This window comes from Anas acuta, chromosome Z (assembly GCF_963932015.1).
Source record: "Anas acuta chromosome Z, bAnaAcu1.1, whole genome shotgun sequence".
NCBI lineage: Eukaryota > Metazoa > Chordata > Aves > Anseriformes > Anatidae > Anas > Anas acuta.
Genome location: NC_089017.1, coordinates 14139294 through 14154193, shown reverse-complemented (window position 1 = coordinate 14154193; position 14900 = coordinate 14139294). Strand labels below are relative to the sequence as shown.

General features: G+C 37.1%; 1 protein-coding gene across 2 annotated transcripts in view; it reads right to left on the bottom strand.

Annotated features, from left to right (window-relative positions):
- Positions 1–2579: 2579 nt before the first annotated feature.
- IL31RA (interleukin 31 receptor A) overlaps positions 2580–14900 on the bottom strand; it is a 38811-nt gene continuing 26490 nt past the window's right edge. For both annotated transcript variants that reach the window (XM_068666925.1, XM_068666926.1), the window contains exons 12-16: positions 14278–14424; positions 11566–11706; positions 10203–10296; positions 8613–8691; positions 2580–7822 (exon numbers count right to left, since the gene is read on the bottom strand). In XM_068666925.1, coding sequence (XP_068523026.1) covers positions 7193–7822; positions 8613–8691; positions 10203–10296; positions 11566–11706; positions 14278–14424 — 1091 coding nt within the window. In that variant the 3' untranslated portion in view covers positions 2580–7192. The remainder of the gene's footprint in view (positions 7823–8612; positions 8692–10202; positions 10297–11565; positions 11707–14277; positions 14425–14900) is intronic.

Here is a 14900-nt window from a genome sequence, read left to right as displayed (position 1 = left end):
ATAAGGACTGTACTTCCAGACGAGAACTAGCTGCCTGTGCTGGAGGTGAAAATGAGCAAAAACTAAACCTGTATGAGTCGATTTGCACCAGAAATTATTCACTGCACTCCTACTTCTTGCCTCTCACAGCTCAGGCGGTGTGAAATCTCGTTAGGCTCATGAAGAGCCGACACCCTCCGTCAGACGTGTAAAAGCAATTAAGCCCTTCCGAGAAGAAAAGCAAAAGCAGAGAAGGGATGTACTCCCAAAGGACGAACAAAATTCAGGGCTTATTCATGAACCAAGTTATGTAGCTGCAAAGAATTCACTGGAGATCAAAGCAAAAGCAGGGGCTGTGTTTGGAGGAACTGTAAACTCATGGGAGAACGCCGCAGCCAGCAAAGGCAGCAAGCCACAAAAGCAGCTGGATGGACAAGTTTCTGGGGAACATGCCAGGCACATAATTAGCTTTACATTAAAAACAAAGACACTGTCCCCTGCTGTTTAATTCTTCCCGTGTCCAAAGAATTTTTTTAAACATACTTTTTAAATAGAAAAAAGGTTGCAACAACAAAAGTATTGCCTCTAGGATAAATTCCTGCTCCTAAAGGGTAAGAAAAAAAATAAAATCTGAAAGGAAAGCAAAACTAAATCCTCTCCTCTCCCACTTCCCCCCCACCCATACATCAGCTGCTTGAGGTAAAAGGATCAACAGAAATACAACCTGGAGACCATGTCCAGAGTTAGCAGATACCAATGAAAGGATTTGTTCCAGAGCTGTGCTGGGCTCACTTGGTAGAAATAAGGGCAAAAAGAAACATCTTGGTTTTTGTTGCATTATGATGGAATCTATACTACAGCATCATTTTGGGAAGCCTTTCAAGCTTTCTTCAGGCTGAAGTGGTGGGTTTGGTTCAGTTGTGTCCTAAGTGGGTACTTACCCTGATTTTAATCATATGCTCATCGTTTCTGACGTCCCTGAATGCTTCTGCATAATCTGACCATGGTTATGAAAAGAACAGCACTGTGGGGGGACACTGGGGATGGGGAAGGCTCAGAGCAATCGGGGTCCCTGGTTCTCCAGGGAACAGGGTGAGCAGGGTCCCCCATCCTGCAGGGATCTGGGGACAGGGACATTGGGGGCCCTGGGGCCCCCAGGGATGGGGACAATATGGATCCCCATACAGGAGACAATATATCTGCCCAAAAATGAGAGGGTGGGAAGGTGGAGGTCCCACATTTCCCAGGGGTTGAGGTCTTGAGGCTGTCGGATCCCAGTGTCCCCAGGGACAGAGGCATGAGGGACACCAGGGGTCCCCATGTCCCACAGGCACTTAGTGTCCCCAGAGACAGGGATATCAAAAAGTGTTTGTAAAACGCTCTCAGAAATATGGTTTATTTTTTAGGTAATCGTGTGTGGAGTCATGATCTGGAATTTTTGATTTTTCTGGGTCCCTTCCAGCTCAGGGTATTCTGTGATTCTGTATGTCATATTTCTTCATCAAACTCCACTGGACCATTCCTAACATAATGGAGAAAATCGTGCAGCTCTTATCCTTGGCTAGGGGAGCATGGCAATCTGAGGACAGCAGTGACAGACCCAAGAAATCTAAATAAGGCTGCTTTTCTGAGAAATGCATGCTCACTTCAAAACTGCAGCTCTGTTGAGTCAGACACTGCAATCTAGATACATAAAAAAGCTGGCTTTTATATAAAAGCAGTGATAAAGTATTTGAAGTTCATCAGCTTGTGGCTAAGCAATGCACGAGAAACAAAATTGTACATAAAACACTGGTGGCATAAGTTCAGACATGGAAGCATTGTCCCCATGGCTCTGTGACTCACCAGCGTTGAAAGGGCTCTTTGGAAGCACAAAACACTGGATCACAGCAGGTCCTTTGCCTGCTTGGAGTGGGACACACGAGCTCGCCACAAGCTCAGGGGGGTTACAGGAAGCTCGGTCCCTGTGCGTCACCCTACACACCCTGTCCTGTGCCACAGCAGGTGAGGGGTGTGGAACCCAATGCCCACCCCACTGCCCACCCAGGGGGAATCATCATCATCATCATCATCACCACCACCACCATCATCATCTGCTGCTGCTGGGCTCTGCACAGCCTGGGCCTTGGAGTGCAAGTGTGTCAGGCAAGCTTACAAAAACTACTTTAGAAGCTGGGTTCCCCTTCTCCTTTTCTAGAAATGTGCTGTCTTTTTAAGAGCTGAAGAAAGTGAACAGCACTAGAAAAGGGATGGGCAGCATGAAATAATCCGTCTGTTTTCAAGTGAGTCCTCCTTTAAATAAATTTAGAGAACAAATCATGCTGTACACATCTGTTTCAGTTCATCTTCTGATACTCCACTAAAAAAAAATATATAGTAATTCCATGGAAGAACATTTGGTCACACATTTGTGACAACTTCTGGATTGTGATTCTTCATTTTCCTGTTCTGATTTCTAAAAGAACTAGACAAAAGTATAATTTGAATTAAATAGTGAGGTGGTAGTAGGAATGATTATTTTATCTTGGGAAGGACAGCAAGCTAAATAATCATAAGAAAGCCCATGAAAAGACCAGACAAAGTAATCCAACGGACAAAAGTTCACTAGAATAATTTAGTATTTTGTCAAACACTAAAAAAAATTCTCTTAAGTAGCAAAACTGTGAAGAAATGTGAATGAAAGGATTACAAAGACAGAAAGGATTACAAAGACAAAAAAGATTACAAAGATTTTGTTCAGAGCCTCATTCCTAAATTATCCAACTGGGATGCACAACACATACTCAGAAAGGGTAGAGTTTGCATTTTATAATAAATACACTCAGTAAACATTATGATTAAGAACAGCTAGTATTACAAAAAGTATGCTTAGTGTTTGCGCCATTTACAAATGTCATCCTCTGTATACAGGACAATATTTTAGACAAACAATTGCTTTAGACATGCTCTATTTATATGAGGGTAGCACATTTTCTGATAAATGATGAATTGCCGTAAGACAAACACAACACAAGAACTTATTTCTTTCTTTACTTCTTTACTTCTCCCTTGCCAGGAGGCAAAAGGCATTGCTATTAGCAACTACCTGAATTTAGACTAAGTCCATATACCTGTGGGCTCAAGGCTTGCCTGCACTGAGGATGTGCCCTGCCTCCTGCTATGAACATCACAAACATTGACACAGAGAAGCAAAATGAGACTTCGACTCTCTTTGCAGTGGATTCAGCATGTTAAAGATCAATTTTACACAGACGCAAATCATGTACATGTTATATAAACTCTGTGTGTTATTTCCAAGTAACATTTGGCAGAGTATCTTACCTGCATATTTCAGAATAGGTCCTACCAAAGCATAGAGCCATTGAATACAAATTCTTAGCTTATGTCTTGTAATAAGGAGCGTGGCATTTGTTTCTAAAACACTGCATCGTGTGTGTGATCACTGAGATTCAGAATTGCATTGCTTGATACATAAACAACCTCCCACACATTGAGCTGTTGAATCTTCGCTGTTTTGTGTTTTGACATCTTGGCTGGCAAAGTTAAAATGCTACCTCTAATACCTGAAACCACATGGCTGTCAAAACAAAGCCCTCTTACACAAATCCATTGAGGGAGATTTCAAAATGAAAATCTGAGCTTTCTCTGAAATAGAGCATCAGAGTTGGCTCATTATCTTTTCTTGTTGATACTGGCAATTTCTGACCACATTTGGTAACTGCAGAAACTACCAGCTGAAACCTCGCTCTCATGAGCACAGCACATTGCATGCACCATGGTTTGTGCATGAGGCTGCAGACAGCAGGACCTCTCACCCCTGCTCCTCCCGGTCATTTTGATACGTACGAAATACAGCTAAACACTGCGGCCCTGGGATCTTTGTTTGCAAAGATCTGCTCAGCTGAACCATGCCAGTTGCCTATCACAGCTGCAGTCGCCGAGCATTTAAAGTCATTATCTTGTTACCACCCACAGTAATAATCTGCGCGATGGAGGCACTGGAAGATAACGTCTACATTATCACTGTAGCTCGGGACTGGAGCCTGCCTGTGCCTCAAGCTTCTTGATCATCTGTGCTGCTGAAGTGTTGGTGTGCACTCAGATGAGAAGGTCAGGAGCCAGCCACCTTCCTGTATGGGAAATGCAGATGTGCTGACAGAGAAAGGGGAGACAGCCTTGAACTAGGCAGAGTCTTCCTCCTCCTCCCTCCAGCATCGGGGGCTCAAGCCAAGGCACATACCAGTGTCAATCTAACAGCAGAGCAGCAGGTACCGTAAACACACAGACACCAGATGGACATAGATCCACTAGAGCAACTCCAGAGGAGGGCCATGAGGATGATCAAGGGGCTGGAGCACCTCTCTTGTGACAACAGGCTGAGGGAGCTGGGGCTGCTCAGCCTGGAGAAGAGAAGGCTCTGGGGAGACCTTAGAGCAACTTCCAGTGCCTAAAGGCGGCTACAGGAAAGCTGGGGAGGGTCTCTGTCAGGGAGTGGAGTGATAGGGGAATGGGGAATGGCTTTAAATTGAATGCAGTGGGGGCTTTAAATTGAAAGAGAGGAGATTTAGATTAGATTTTGTTGTTCTGATAATAAATTTTTTCTTTTTCTGTTTTTTTTTGTTTTGTTTTTTTTTTATACAAGCCTATACGGTAAAGACAGGTATATAAAGCAGTATCTCTTTTATGTATCTTCTTGGTCTGAAACTCAAATGGGAGATAAAAAGGGGGGGAGGAATTAAAATGTCCACGCAAGTAATTTAAGGTAAGCTGTGCCCTGTAAGAAGCCTGTAACAGGATCAAATTTCAAATGGCATTAAATTCTCAAGTCCTGTCTGCCCTGAGGAGTAACTAACATCAGCAGGGTGGATTATAACTGGAGTGCATCTTACAGTGTTAAATCTTAAAGCTACATACAAGCATGGAGTCTAATGGCAGACCTGTGCAATAAATGAAGAAAAGAAAGAAAGCAGGAAATTGTTGAAATGACTGTGCAAGGGTGAGATGAACTCATTTGCTGAGCCAGGAAAAGCAGCTGTGAGCCCCTCACATACACTGTGCTCTTATTAGGGCTCTCTCGCATGTAAGCATTTACCTCTGCTGCAGGAGATACCAAACTTGGACTAGCAATGAAATGCTTCTGAACAACTTGTGAACACACTTGTGTCCTCACTTGTGAACACAAGTTGAAACATCTACCTTAAGAGGTTATCAGCTATCTCAAAAAGAGAAATCTATTCATAATAAATTCATTTTTCAGGAATAGTAAAAGATAGTATGTTATTTGTAATTAAATACACATAGTGGTAAGACAAACACAATCTTAACAGCATTATCTGGGACAGACCACTAGCTCAATGCCTACAGCAGCTGTTCAGCAGCAATCACATCACCTGTGGAGGAGCAGGCACCAAACACGAGTGCTAACTGGAGGAAGACTCCTTCTTTCCCCTGCATTAATTACCAGTGCACTTTTTTTTTTTTTTTTCCCTATTTAGGGGATTTTAAAGGACATGAGGAACACAGAAATATGGATTCTATATTCCATATGGTTATGGAATGTGCTAATTTTGTCCATTAGGCTAATCTATGTAAGTTTGTGGGATTTCTGTTCAGAGAATTTTAAACACTGTGGAGGTAAATAGTAGTAACTCTACTAACAAAACACAGAATTTAGCTAAAAATCCAGTAAGTAAAGAAGATACACCTACTAACAATTTGCAGGGCATAAGCCTCCCACTCCTCTTCCTACACAGGGGAGGCTTTCTATGCCTACTCTTCTTTGTCTCCTTTTTCCATCCCCACTACTCCTGTTCTTTTTCTCCCCTGAAGAAGTCCATAGTTATGCACAAGAGTGATAATGTCAAGCCTTTAAATACTTCCAAAATCGTTTAAAGTCTTTGAGTGACCACATTTGCCACAAACGTCACACCAAACACCTTTTAAACACTTTATTTAGAGTTGACTCCATCTTTTCTTTTTTACCTATAATATAATAAAATATTTTAGTAAGAATTTTACAGCGATAGTCTCTTTCCTACTGAAAACAAATAACTTGGAGTTTCCTGCCTAATACTTTTGCTGCCTATATACAATCAAAACTGTAAGTGGTTTTGACCTCTCAGAATCATAAAACAAAAGACAGAAGTTACAGTCTGCTTGTAGAAATCTCTAATACTTAATCAGTTATCAGAGGATATTTATGTTTATCTGGTAGATTTGGTGTTTTTTTCCACTACCTCTAAGAAAAACACTTTCCTAGATATAAATTCAGTGCTTATTCTAACAGAAGATGCAATACTTAGCTTTCTTTTCCAGATTGAAATTCTGAAACTCCAGCTGAGGAAAACAGTTTTAAAACAGGAGAAATTAAGGGCATAGTAACAAGAAGATTAGAAGATATCTTGCAGTAAACAGTAAAAAATAAAAATAAAAAAAATAAAAATAAAAATAAAAATAAAAATAAAAATAAAAATAAAAATAAAAATAAAATAAAAAAGTGGTGAATAAGCAGGAAACAGAGGTAGCACAAAATATGGAGTGTGATTAAAAACAAGAGAAAGGGAAGGCAGCAAGCCAACATAACCCTGTATTTCCCAAAATGCTGATAAATCAATAGCATATACACAACATATCCCCTCATTAAAGACATGGAAACTATGAGCCAAACTGCTGATTCAGTGTTCAGGATGCAGAAGGATGATTACTGAAGTCTGCCAACTACTTGCAGAACAGGAGGAATGCTACACATAAAACCAGATAAAAAACAAGGTGGGGGGAGGATAAAAATAGTAAAGCGGTTCTACTTCATGTAACTTAAGGAAGTATTTGGCAAATACTGGCTCCCCTCAAGTTTGTGCACATTGCCCTAACAGTGCTCAGTCATTGCAACTGGTTGCCTGGGGGGAAATCAGTGAGCAATTTGCACTGCTGGATGTTGTCACAGTGGAAATCAAAATCAAGAACTAAGAACAGAAGTTACCTTACCTCCTACGCCTCACTACTGACACATCTACATGGTTAAAAAATAAAAATAAAAAAACACCACAACACTAAAACCTCAGCAGGTATAAACACAGTGCACTGATAACTTCACAGCTGTTCAAAGAAATGGGATAATTTCATCCAAAGTAACCATGATCGTCCAGGTTAGCACATATGAATATGTAAAAGCAGCACTGCCAAGATGGGCCTGTACACGGGAAGTTTTCTCTTCCTAATGAGCTGTGGCCAGACCAACCATGTCCAGTGTTACATAGGATTGTCCTACAGCATTTTGTTGAAAAGCAGGTAAAACAGTTGGCTGCTTCTTGGGTTCATTCTTACTATGTTCTGGCAAGTTCTCAGAAATCAGAAATTCCCTTGTTTTAACAGAATTTCTAAGGTATGGGTTGAACAATGTTTTTTCACTGAAATCTTCCAGCTTTAAAACTTCTTCGTTATCACTTTCTTCCTTTTTATCTGAAATCTGTTGGGTTTCACGTAAATCGTCTTCCAGCATTTCTATGGGTTGGATTTTCTTGGCTGGTATCAAAGCTGAATGCATTTGACTTCTGAAATCTTCACCGGTAATTACATAAGGCATAGATGGTGAAAGGCATTTAGCAACTTCATGTTCTTCATTATAATGTATCTTTTTTTCTCCATTTAACAGAGTTATTTTGTGTTCGGAGATATTTTGTACGGCTGTTGCATTAGTATCAGTACACTCAGAAACATGGTTTTCACAGTTCATTAGCAATAATCCTTCATGATCTTCTTCAGGAAAGCAATCTTCCAAAACATTTAAGTCCTCCAGGCCTAAGGTTTTATCCTCATATGTCACTCCCTTCAAAAACGAATTATTCTGTCAGTGCAAAGAGATGAATTTGAAAGTTACATAAAGACAGATAATGTATCAGAAGATCTTTTAATATATAAAATATTTCCACTTGATCTGTTTAACTTTTAAAATTAAAAGTATATTAATAAAGAGTGTGCATTTCAGCTGTGATGCAGTTATATTTAAATGAGTATTAAAAATTACATTGTTATTCTATCCATTTGTTAAACACTTTCATATCATGGAACCTGAACTATTTCCATTTTTTCCACTCTAAATAACCCTTTTACAGACAAAATTTTAAATCCCATTCTCCACAGATTATGCTTGTTACAGAGCCCTGATCAACTCCATTCAAATACTCATGAGAACTTCAATAAGCATAAATATCAATAAATTAAAAACATGTAAAAGTTAGTACAACCGTATACCTCAGGATTACCAAATCTGATTATTTGTTGTACTAGACTTTTTTTTGTGGAGAAGGGAGGAAATATCCAGATGTGGTGATTTGAGTCAATAGACTCAATAACCTGTGAAAAATTGGCTGTATTTAATGAGCCATGTACACCAATAACTTCATAATTCCGAAACATTATTTCCTGTTATCATGTAAGTAAGAATTAAATTACTATACTTTATAAAGATGCATCCTTCTACTTGTTTGAAATACAACTAAAAGCATTTTATAATACTTAAAAGAATGAAATCAAATACTCTTTTTCTTTCAGTTAGTCATAAAATTAATGTTAGAGAAGGAGTTGTCTTCCGCCCCTTTGATCCCTTCTTTAATAAATAAAATGTCAGCTATTACCATGGATGCATCAAGAGGCCATTCCACAGCAACGCTCTCTGCAGGGTTAGGTATATCAGGCCAGCAAACCTTTTTAAACCTAATATTGAGAAATAATGTTTAGTCAACTGATGAAAAATAGATTATTAAAAGCTAAAGGAATAAAAATCAAAGAGGTCAAAATACCAAACTTTCACAAAGGAAATTTTTCTTACACTAACACAGTACTTTTCATTAAAATCATTTTCCCTCACATCAATTTTTATTAGAAAAGATGTCAAGTAAAAATCTCGTTCTACAGAGAAATTGCAGAAGAATTGTTAATGCATAGTCAACTTTCTGAACATGTAGTAGTTTAAGTAATAGTATGCCAGAAAAAGGCTGTGTGTAAAAGCTGCTGTGATCATGTTTCTGGCAGCTCCTCAGTGAAAAACTACCTTTGTTCTAGTGAAAATGTCCCTAACATTACACCACACTAAATTTACACTTAGTTCTTATTTCATCAGCAGATAAAACACAATAGATGAAGCTGTAGCTTCACTTTTTACTACTCTGATGGAGTAGTAAACAGGAAACAAAATGAATCATTTGTTCATATTACGTTTAATAAGCGAATGAAAACCTGGTCATAGTTTGACTTTTTACATTGCAGTTCAATCCACACAAGAATATTAACACTAAAGTACATCTCAAAGTATTCTCCAGGATCAAAGCATCATTTCCTACTTTTATGAAAAATCAGAATATACAATACAGATGAAGACGTAAAACTGTTGGAAATGACACATCACATCAACTATACTTACATACCAACTTACCAGTTTTCATAGCTAAGAACCTCCCCAAATATTTAAGATTATTAAGCTTATGATTCAGCTTCAGCCCAACAACCCAGTCATTCTTCATGCTACATAAAAGCATATTTTTAACCTTAACAAATCATCACAGCTATCTTTGGGATCTTGCAGTGTCCCCACGCTCCAAGAAAGCAATTTAAAATCTGGCAGGGGACATCTGTGACAGTAGATGAAAGCATTACATTTCATACACAGATAATGGATGCAAACTCATGGATCAACCATCCAAATGCTTCACATGATGAAATTTTTAGTTTCTTAATAACTCCTTTACAGTCACGAAGTAATGAAAGTAAATCTTAGTGTAACTAAGCAATACAGGTTACATGAAACGTGCTCTAGTGGTGTACTTGCAGATATATTAAGAAAGTATAGGAAGATTTCTGTCAGCTTCATTTGGCATTATTATTTCAGTATCTGACTTAAACTGCACTCCCCTCACCTGATTGACCACAGAATTGCAACTAGCATGTAACATCTGCCACAAACTGATACAGATAATAAGTAAATTGATTTCTCCTTTATTTTCCCCATCTACTGCACTTTCTAAAAATAATATTTATTTTTGGACTATAGCACATTAACTACAATTACAAGATATTTAGTTTTTTTTAGTTGTTACTCCATTAGCTCTATTTTCTAATTTGACATTGGTTTGAAACCCAGCCCAGAAGCATTTAGAAAATAAATTTAAAAATGGGCTTTTTACACTTAAAGACTAAATTCAGTTTCAGAAGATGAAATATGTACTCACATGTGTTTTTTCAAAATGCATGTTATCCAAAGGCCTAATAGAAAGAACATGCTTAATCCAACGGGTATAGCAATGAAAATAATGTCTTCTTTATCTTTAGAGGAAAAAAAAAAAAAAACAGATGTTTATAATTTCTTTATGTATTCCATTAAGACAGCTGATTTTCAACATCAGCCACCTAATTAGCACAATTTTAAAAGTTTTGCCAAAACTAGTTAAAGTTACTCGGAATACTGCCATACTCGTACAAAGTGTCAAAAGATGAGTATTTTGCATCTAACAAGTCATAGTTACTAAGCCAGAAAAGCGGCCTATGCTGGAACTTCTCAAAATATCTCAGGAACAGATGTATCAGATTTTAAAATTACTTTATTTAATTGAATGACACAATGAATCAGATGGGAGGGGACATATGCAATTCACCATATCCAACTTAGAAATTAGAATCAGGTTGTCTAGTGTCCGTGTTAGTACCAAAACAATCTTTGAATATCAAAGTCTAATACCTCTCTGGGCAGTTGTTGTTTTAGAGTCACCTAAAACTGCTGTACAGTGCCACTTCTACCTGTTAGTACAAAATAGATTTTAAATTTAATGCCAGAGGTAGGCTTTAAATATAAATAAAATACAGTTAACTCTCATGACTGAAACAGACTGTTCCGATTGCCAACCTTGCTTCCAAGTACCTCCCAACATAGGTCCTGATAGCAATAGAGACCAAAACTCAGCACAGCCTAACCTATATTGCATCTGAATGGCAAACTAAAAGATGAATTTACAGGCTGGGAAAAAAAAAAAAGAATTAGCTTCATGTCTCATGACCTGTTCAAGGACCTGTTTAGCTCCTGTACTTTTACATATATCAGTTCAGCCAACACTGTAAATATTAATAAATATGGAAAACATTCTTTCAGAAGCAGGAAAGAGGAAGTGTCTGAAGTACCAGCACACAATCGTCACACCAATCTCCCCATTAAAAATCTGGCTCAATGGACTAACTCTAGTAACTCAAAAACATCTGCTTTTTGAAAAACAGTAAGGCGCTCTATCCCATAACTGATGGCACACAAAGAATACGATGATCCCCCAAAGATCCACAATATTCCATGGTTTTACTGACAGCAAAAAGAATTGGCATTTTGATTTATTATCCTGAGGTTTTAGTCTGTAAAGATGTTCAATGAGATTGAGTTAAATTCAGCAAGTGTTGGTGAATCTTCCTTGTCTTTAACACCCATTAAAAAGAATAAATAGATAAAAATAACTCTTACAGATGCCTAAACAAAGAAATCTTGTATTCTTGTATTTCTTACTTCAAAACTCCTTTTCAAAATAACAGTAACAAATCTGGAATATTACTTACTGAATTTCAAAGTCTTGAAGGTTTTTTGCTCTCCACTGGTTCCACCAGCTCTATTGCTTGCCATGATATAGACAGTATATTGTGTATTAGCCTGTAAGGACTTCAGTCTGTGGTGCAGAACATCAGAGTTCACCGTTTCATCTTTTTTAGGAAAAGATTTTAAAAAAAAATAAGATAGTGTTATATCAGAACTGTACACTTATTTATCATCTTTTACAAAGATGTTACACAGAGTGTTTTTAAAGATGACTGAACAACTTGACAAAGTGACCCTATCAGTCACTGTGGTAGAATGCTTGTTATCAAACAATGCTTGTTGATGTTACTTAACTGTTTGGAGCAAAAAAAACAAACCGCTATGTAGTTACTTTTAAAAATAATCACATGAATTATTTGCTAAATTTAAAACATTTTAAAGTATTTTATCACAAGGAAAAAAAAAAAAACACACACACACACAAAAACAACACCAGTGGCTTCTGAAATTTATTTCTACAACCTGTGGAACCTAAACTCAAAAAAAAATTGAAAACAGTTGGTGAAATTTGTGTTTCTGCAGCTCATAAAATTTAACTATATTTTTAGTTCATTGATCATCCAAAAGGATGCAGCCTACCAGCACTGCAGTATCACTCCAATAAAATTAGAGGAAGTTAGCCAAAAACAACACAATTTTTCCAGTTTCCAAACGCTTTTCTGAATAGAACTCAATGTTTCTAATACCCTGTCCATTCCTGGAATTGGTATGATATGTTTTACTTTAACTTTTTCTAAGCAGGACATACATGTATATCGTAATATTTTACGTCTGCCAACAGAATTAAGAACATGTTTGTGTATTATGAAATTAAAGCATTTTCTGATAAATGAGATCAAAGCTAATACATCACCATTTAGCTCAGCCAAGAAATGCTCAGGAAATAGATACACTGCAACATACCCTGATTGAGCAAAGTTTCTCTTAAATCAAGGTTTGAAAAGTACAGTTCTGGAGTTTAAAGGCCATCAATGAAATCACCTTTGCGCAAACTCAAAGTTCTCTCTTAGATGTGACAAAAAGATGTGATATCAAGGAAGCCTCAAAAAACGACAATACAGTTGGGTTTTGCCTTTTAAGACTAACTCCCGTGAGTTGCTATTTAGTAATATTTTCCTTAAGAAACTAATCCGATGTCCTAAAATGGGCACAGTGTTTCACGTGAGAAGCTTTGCAATGCTTTACAAATTTTGATTTTTTGTTTGAGGCTGCATGTCTTAAGGATGACCCTGCACAAAACGTTCAGCATTAACACATTCAGGAACTAACACGGTAAGGAAAATTATACGTAGAAGACTAAATCTGACACAAATTGTCATAGCTTCATCTTTCTAACTTACAAATTACCAAAAATATTCTTGCCCTGGCTCTGAACTGGTTATCCAGAAGCAACTGAAGACATGTCAAGATTTGTAAATTTGAGATTGTTTAAAGAAAGATGTTAGGTTTCTGCTAACAGTGATGTCTAAAACAAAGAAGGAAAAAGAACAACTTATAAGGCATTGAATGATCCAACAGTACTCTTGATAAACTATTCAGGAAGAAGAAATTTAGATCACTGAAACACGTCTCACAAAAGATTCTGCTGAGATTCATGCTAGATGTTCTGAATAGATAGGATTATACTGGTTATTCACACTTTGCATGGATGCTATTTTTGATATAGGCGATTATTAAAAAGGTGTGCTACCAGCCTACAGAGCTGGAAAGCAATATCAAACACAAAACATTAAGCTCATCTGAAGAAATTAATCTAAAAAACTATGTCCATAGAAATTATTTCCTGGCAGATTGTTTTTGCTTCTTGGCTATTGTTTGCTACTTTGTTTTTATTTTGAATCCACTGTGAAAATAATTCTACCAGTAAATTTCTACCATACTGTTCTAGAAGTTCAGGACTTGGGAAAGGCATCCTTCCAAGGACAAACATGGAACTTATAAACTTACTGAACCCTCAAGTGCTTCAAATTCCTGAATTGGCACAGAATCTATGCTTCGCCAATTTATTCTAACCGCAGATTAATTCCTCTGTCTCTACTACAATTTTTTTCAACTGGCTCCAAATGTGTGTCTTGACAGAGAGATCTGAAGAAGGAAAGAGACTAATACTTATGTAAAAGTGAAAAACTACAAATATCTGGCAAATAATACTTTCTAATTTGGCATAAACTTTATTTTATTTTTTAACATTATGGAGAACAGGTTGTAAAAAGTCTCTCATATATGAGCTGCCATCCAAGTCGAGGAAAAAGAAGAGGAATGGAAATGCTGTCACACACTAAGTTTAACAATTGAAGATTCGGCAGATCTGGATCCCATCAAAGATGCAGAAGGGATTCACTATTAAGATTCACTAACAGAAAGCTGTGCTGTACAAAATAAATTCAAAACAGATAAAGAAACCAAGCAAGAATAAACATGCAATATTAAAGCAAGGACTGTTCACTAGAATTCTCCAACATCTCAGCTAAAACTATCAGTCCTTTATGTAAGCCACATTTTAGTACCAGTATTTTCAGACATATTTATGTAACAAATACATAATAACAAAGTATAAACTGTAAAGTATAAATACATAATAACAAAGTATGCTAATAGCTAAAAAATAATTATTATAATCAGACAGCAGATTGTCATAGCCCTGTTGTAATCTTTGATGTTTAATGTATACTTACTCAACTCTTTTCCACCTTCAGGTTTATAAAATATTGTATAGTTAGTGATAAAGCCATTTCTTTTATCTTTTGAAATCTCCTCCCATTTTATTACAACTTCATTTTTGCCTAGAACATCTGTATCAGCCACAGGACCTTCTGATGGCTCTGCACAGAAGCATCATAAATTAGAAAAACTGTCTACATGTCACAGCATTATCCATATGTTACCTCACACATACCAGGAACATTAAGAAAGCAAATGTACAAGTAAATGTCTTGTTAGTGCTCTGACATAGACCCAAACTTTTATCCTCTTTCCCATTCTCTGTCAACTTTTAATACTGTTACAGCTCACTATGACCAGGAAAGCATTCAAAACCAAGTTGTGCTAGTATTACTCTATCAAACAACAGTCTGTTACCTCTTCAAGTAACTAACAATAATATACTGTGAAATGTGTGTGCACATTTACACAGATCTAAAGGCACAGACATTAAAATTTTCACCTAAAATCTTAAAATTGTCAGTAAATTAGATTCTTGCAGCTGCCTGTACAAATCACTGCATTCACATTAAACTTCTACAAAGAAATATTCCCTCCCTGCCTCTGAAATGCTATTTCATTTACAGTTTCTGTTCAA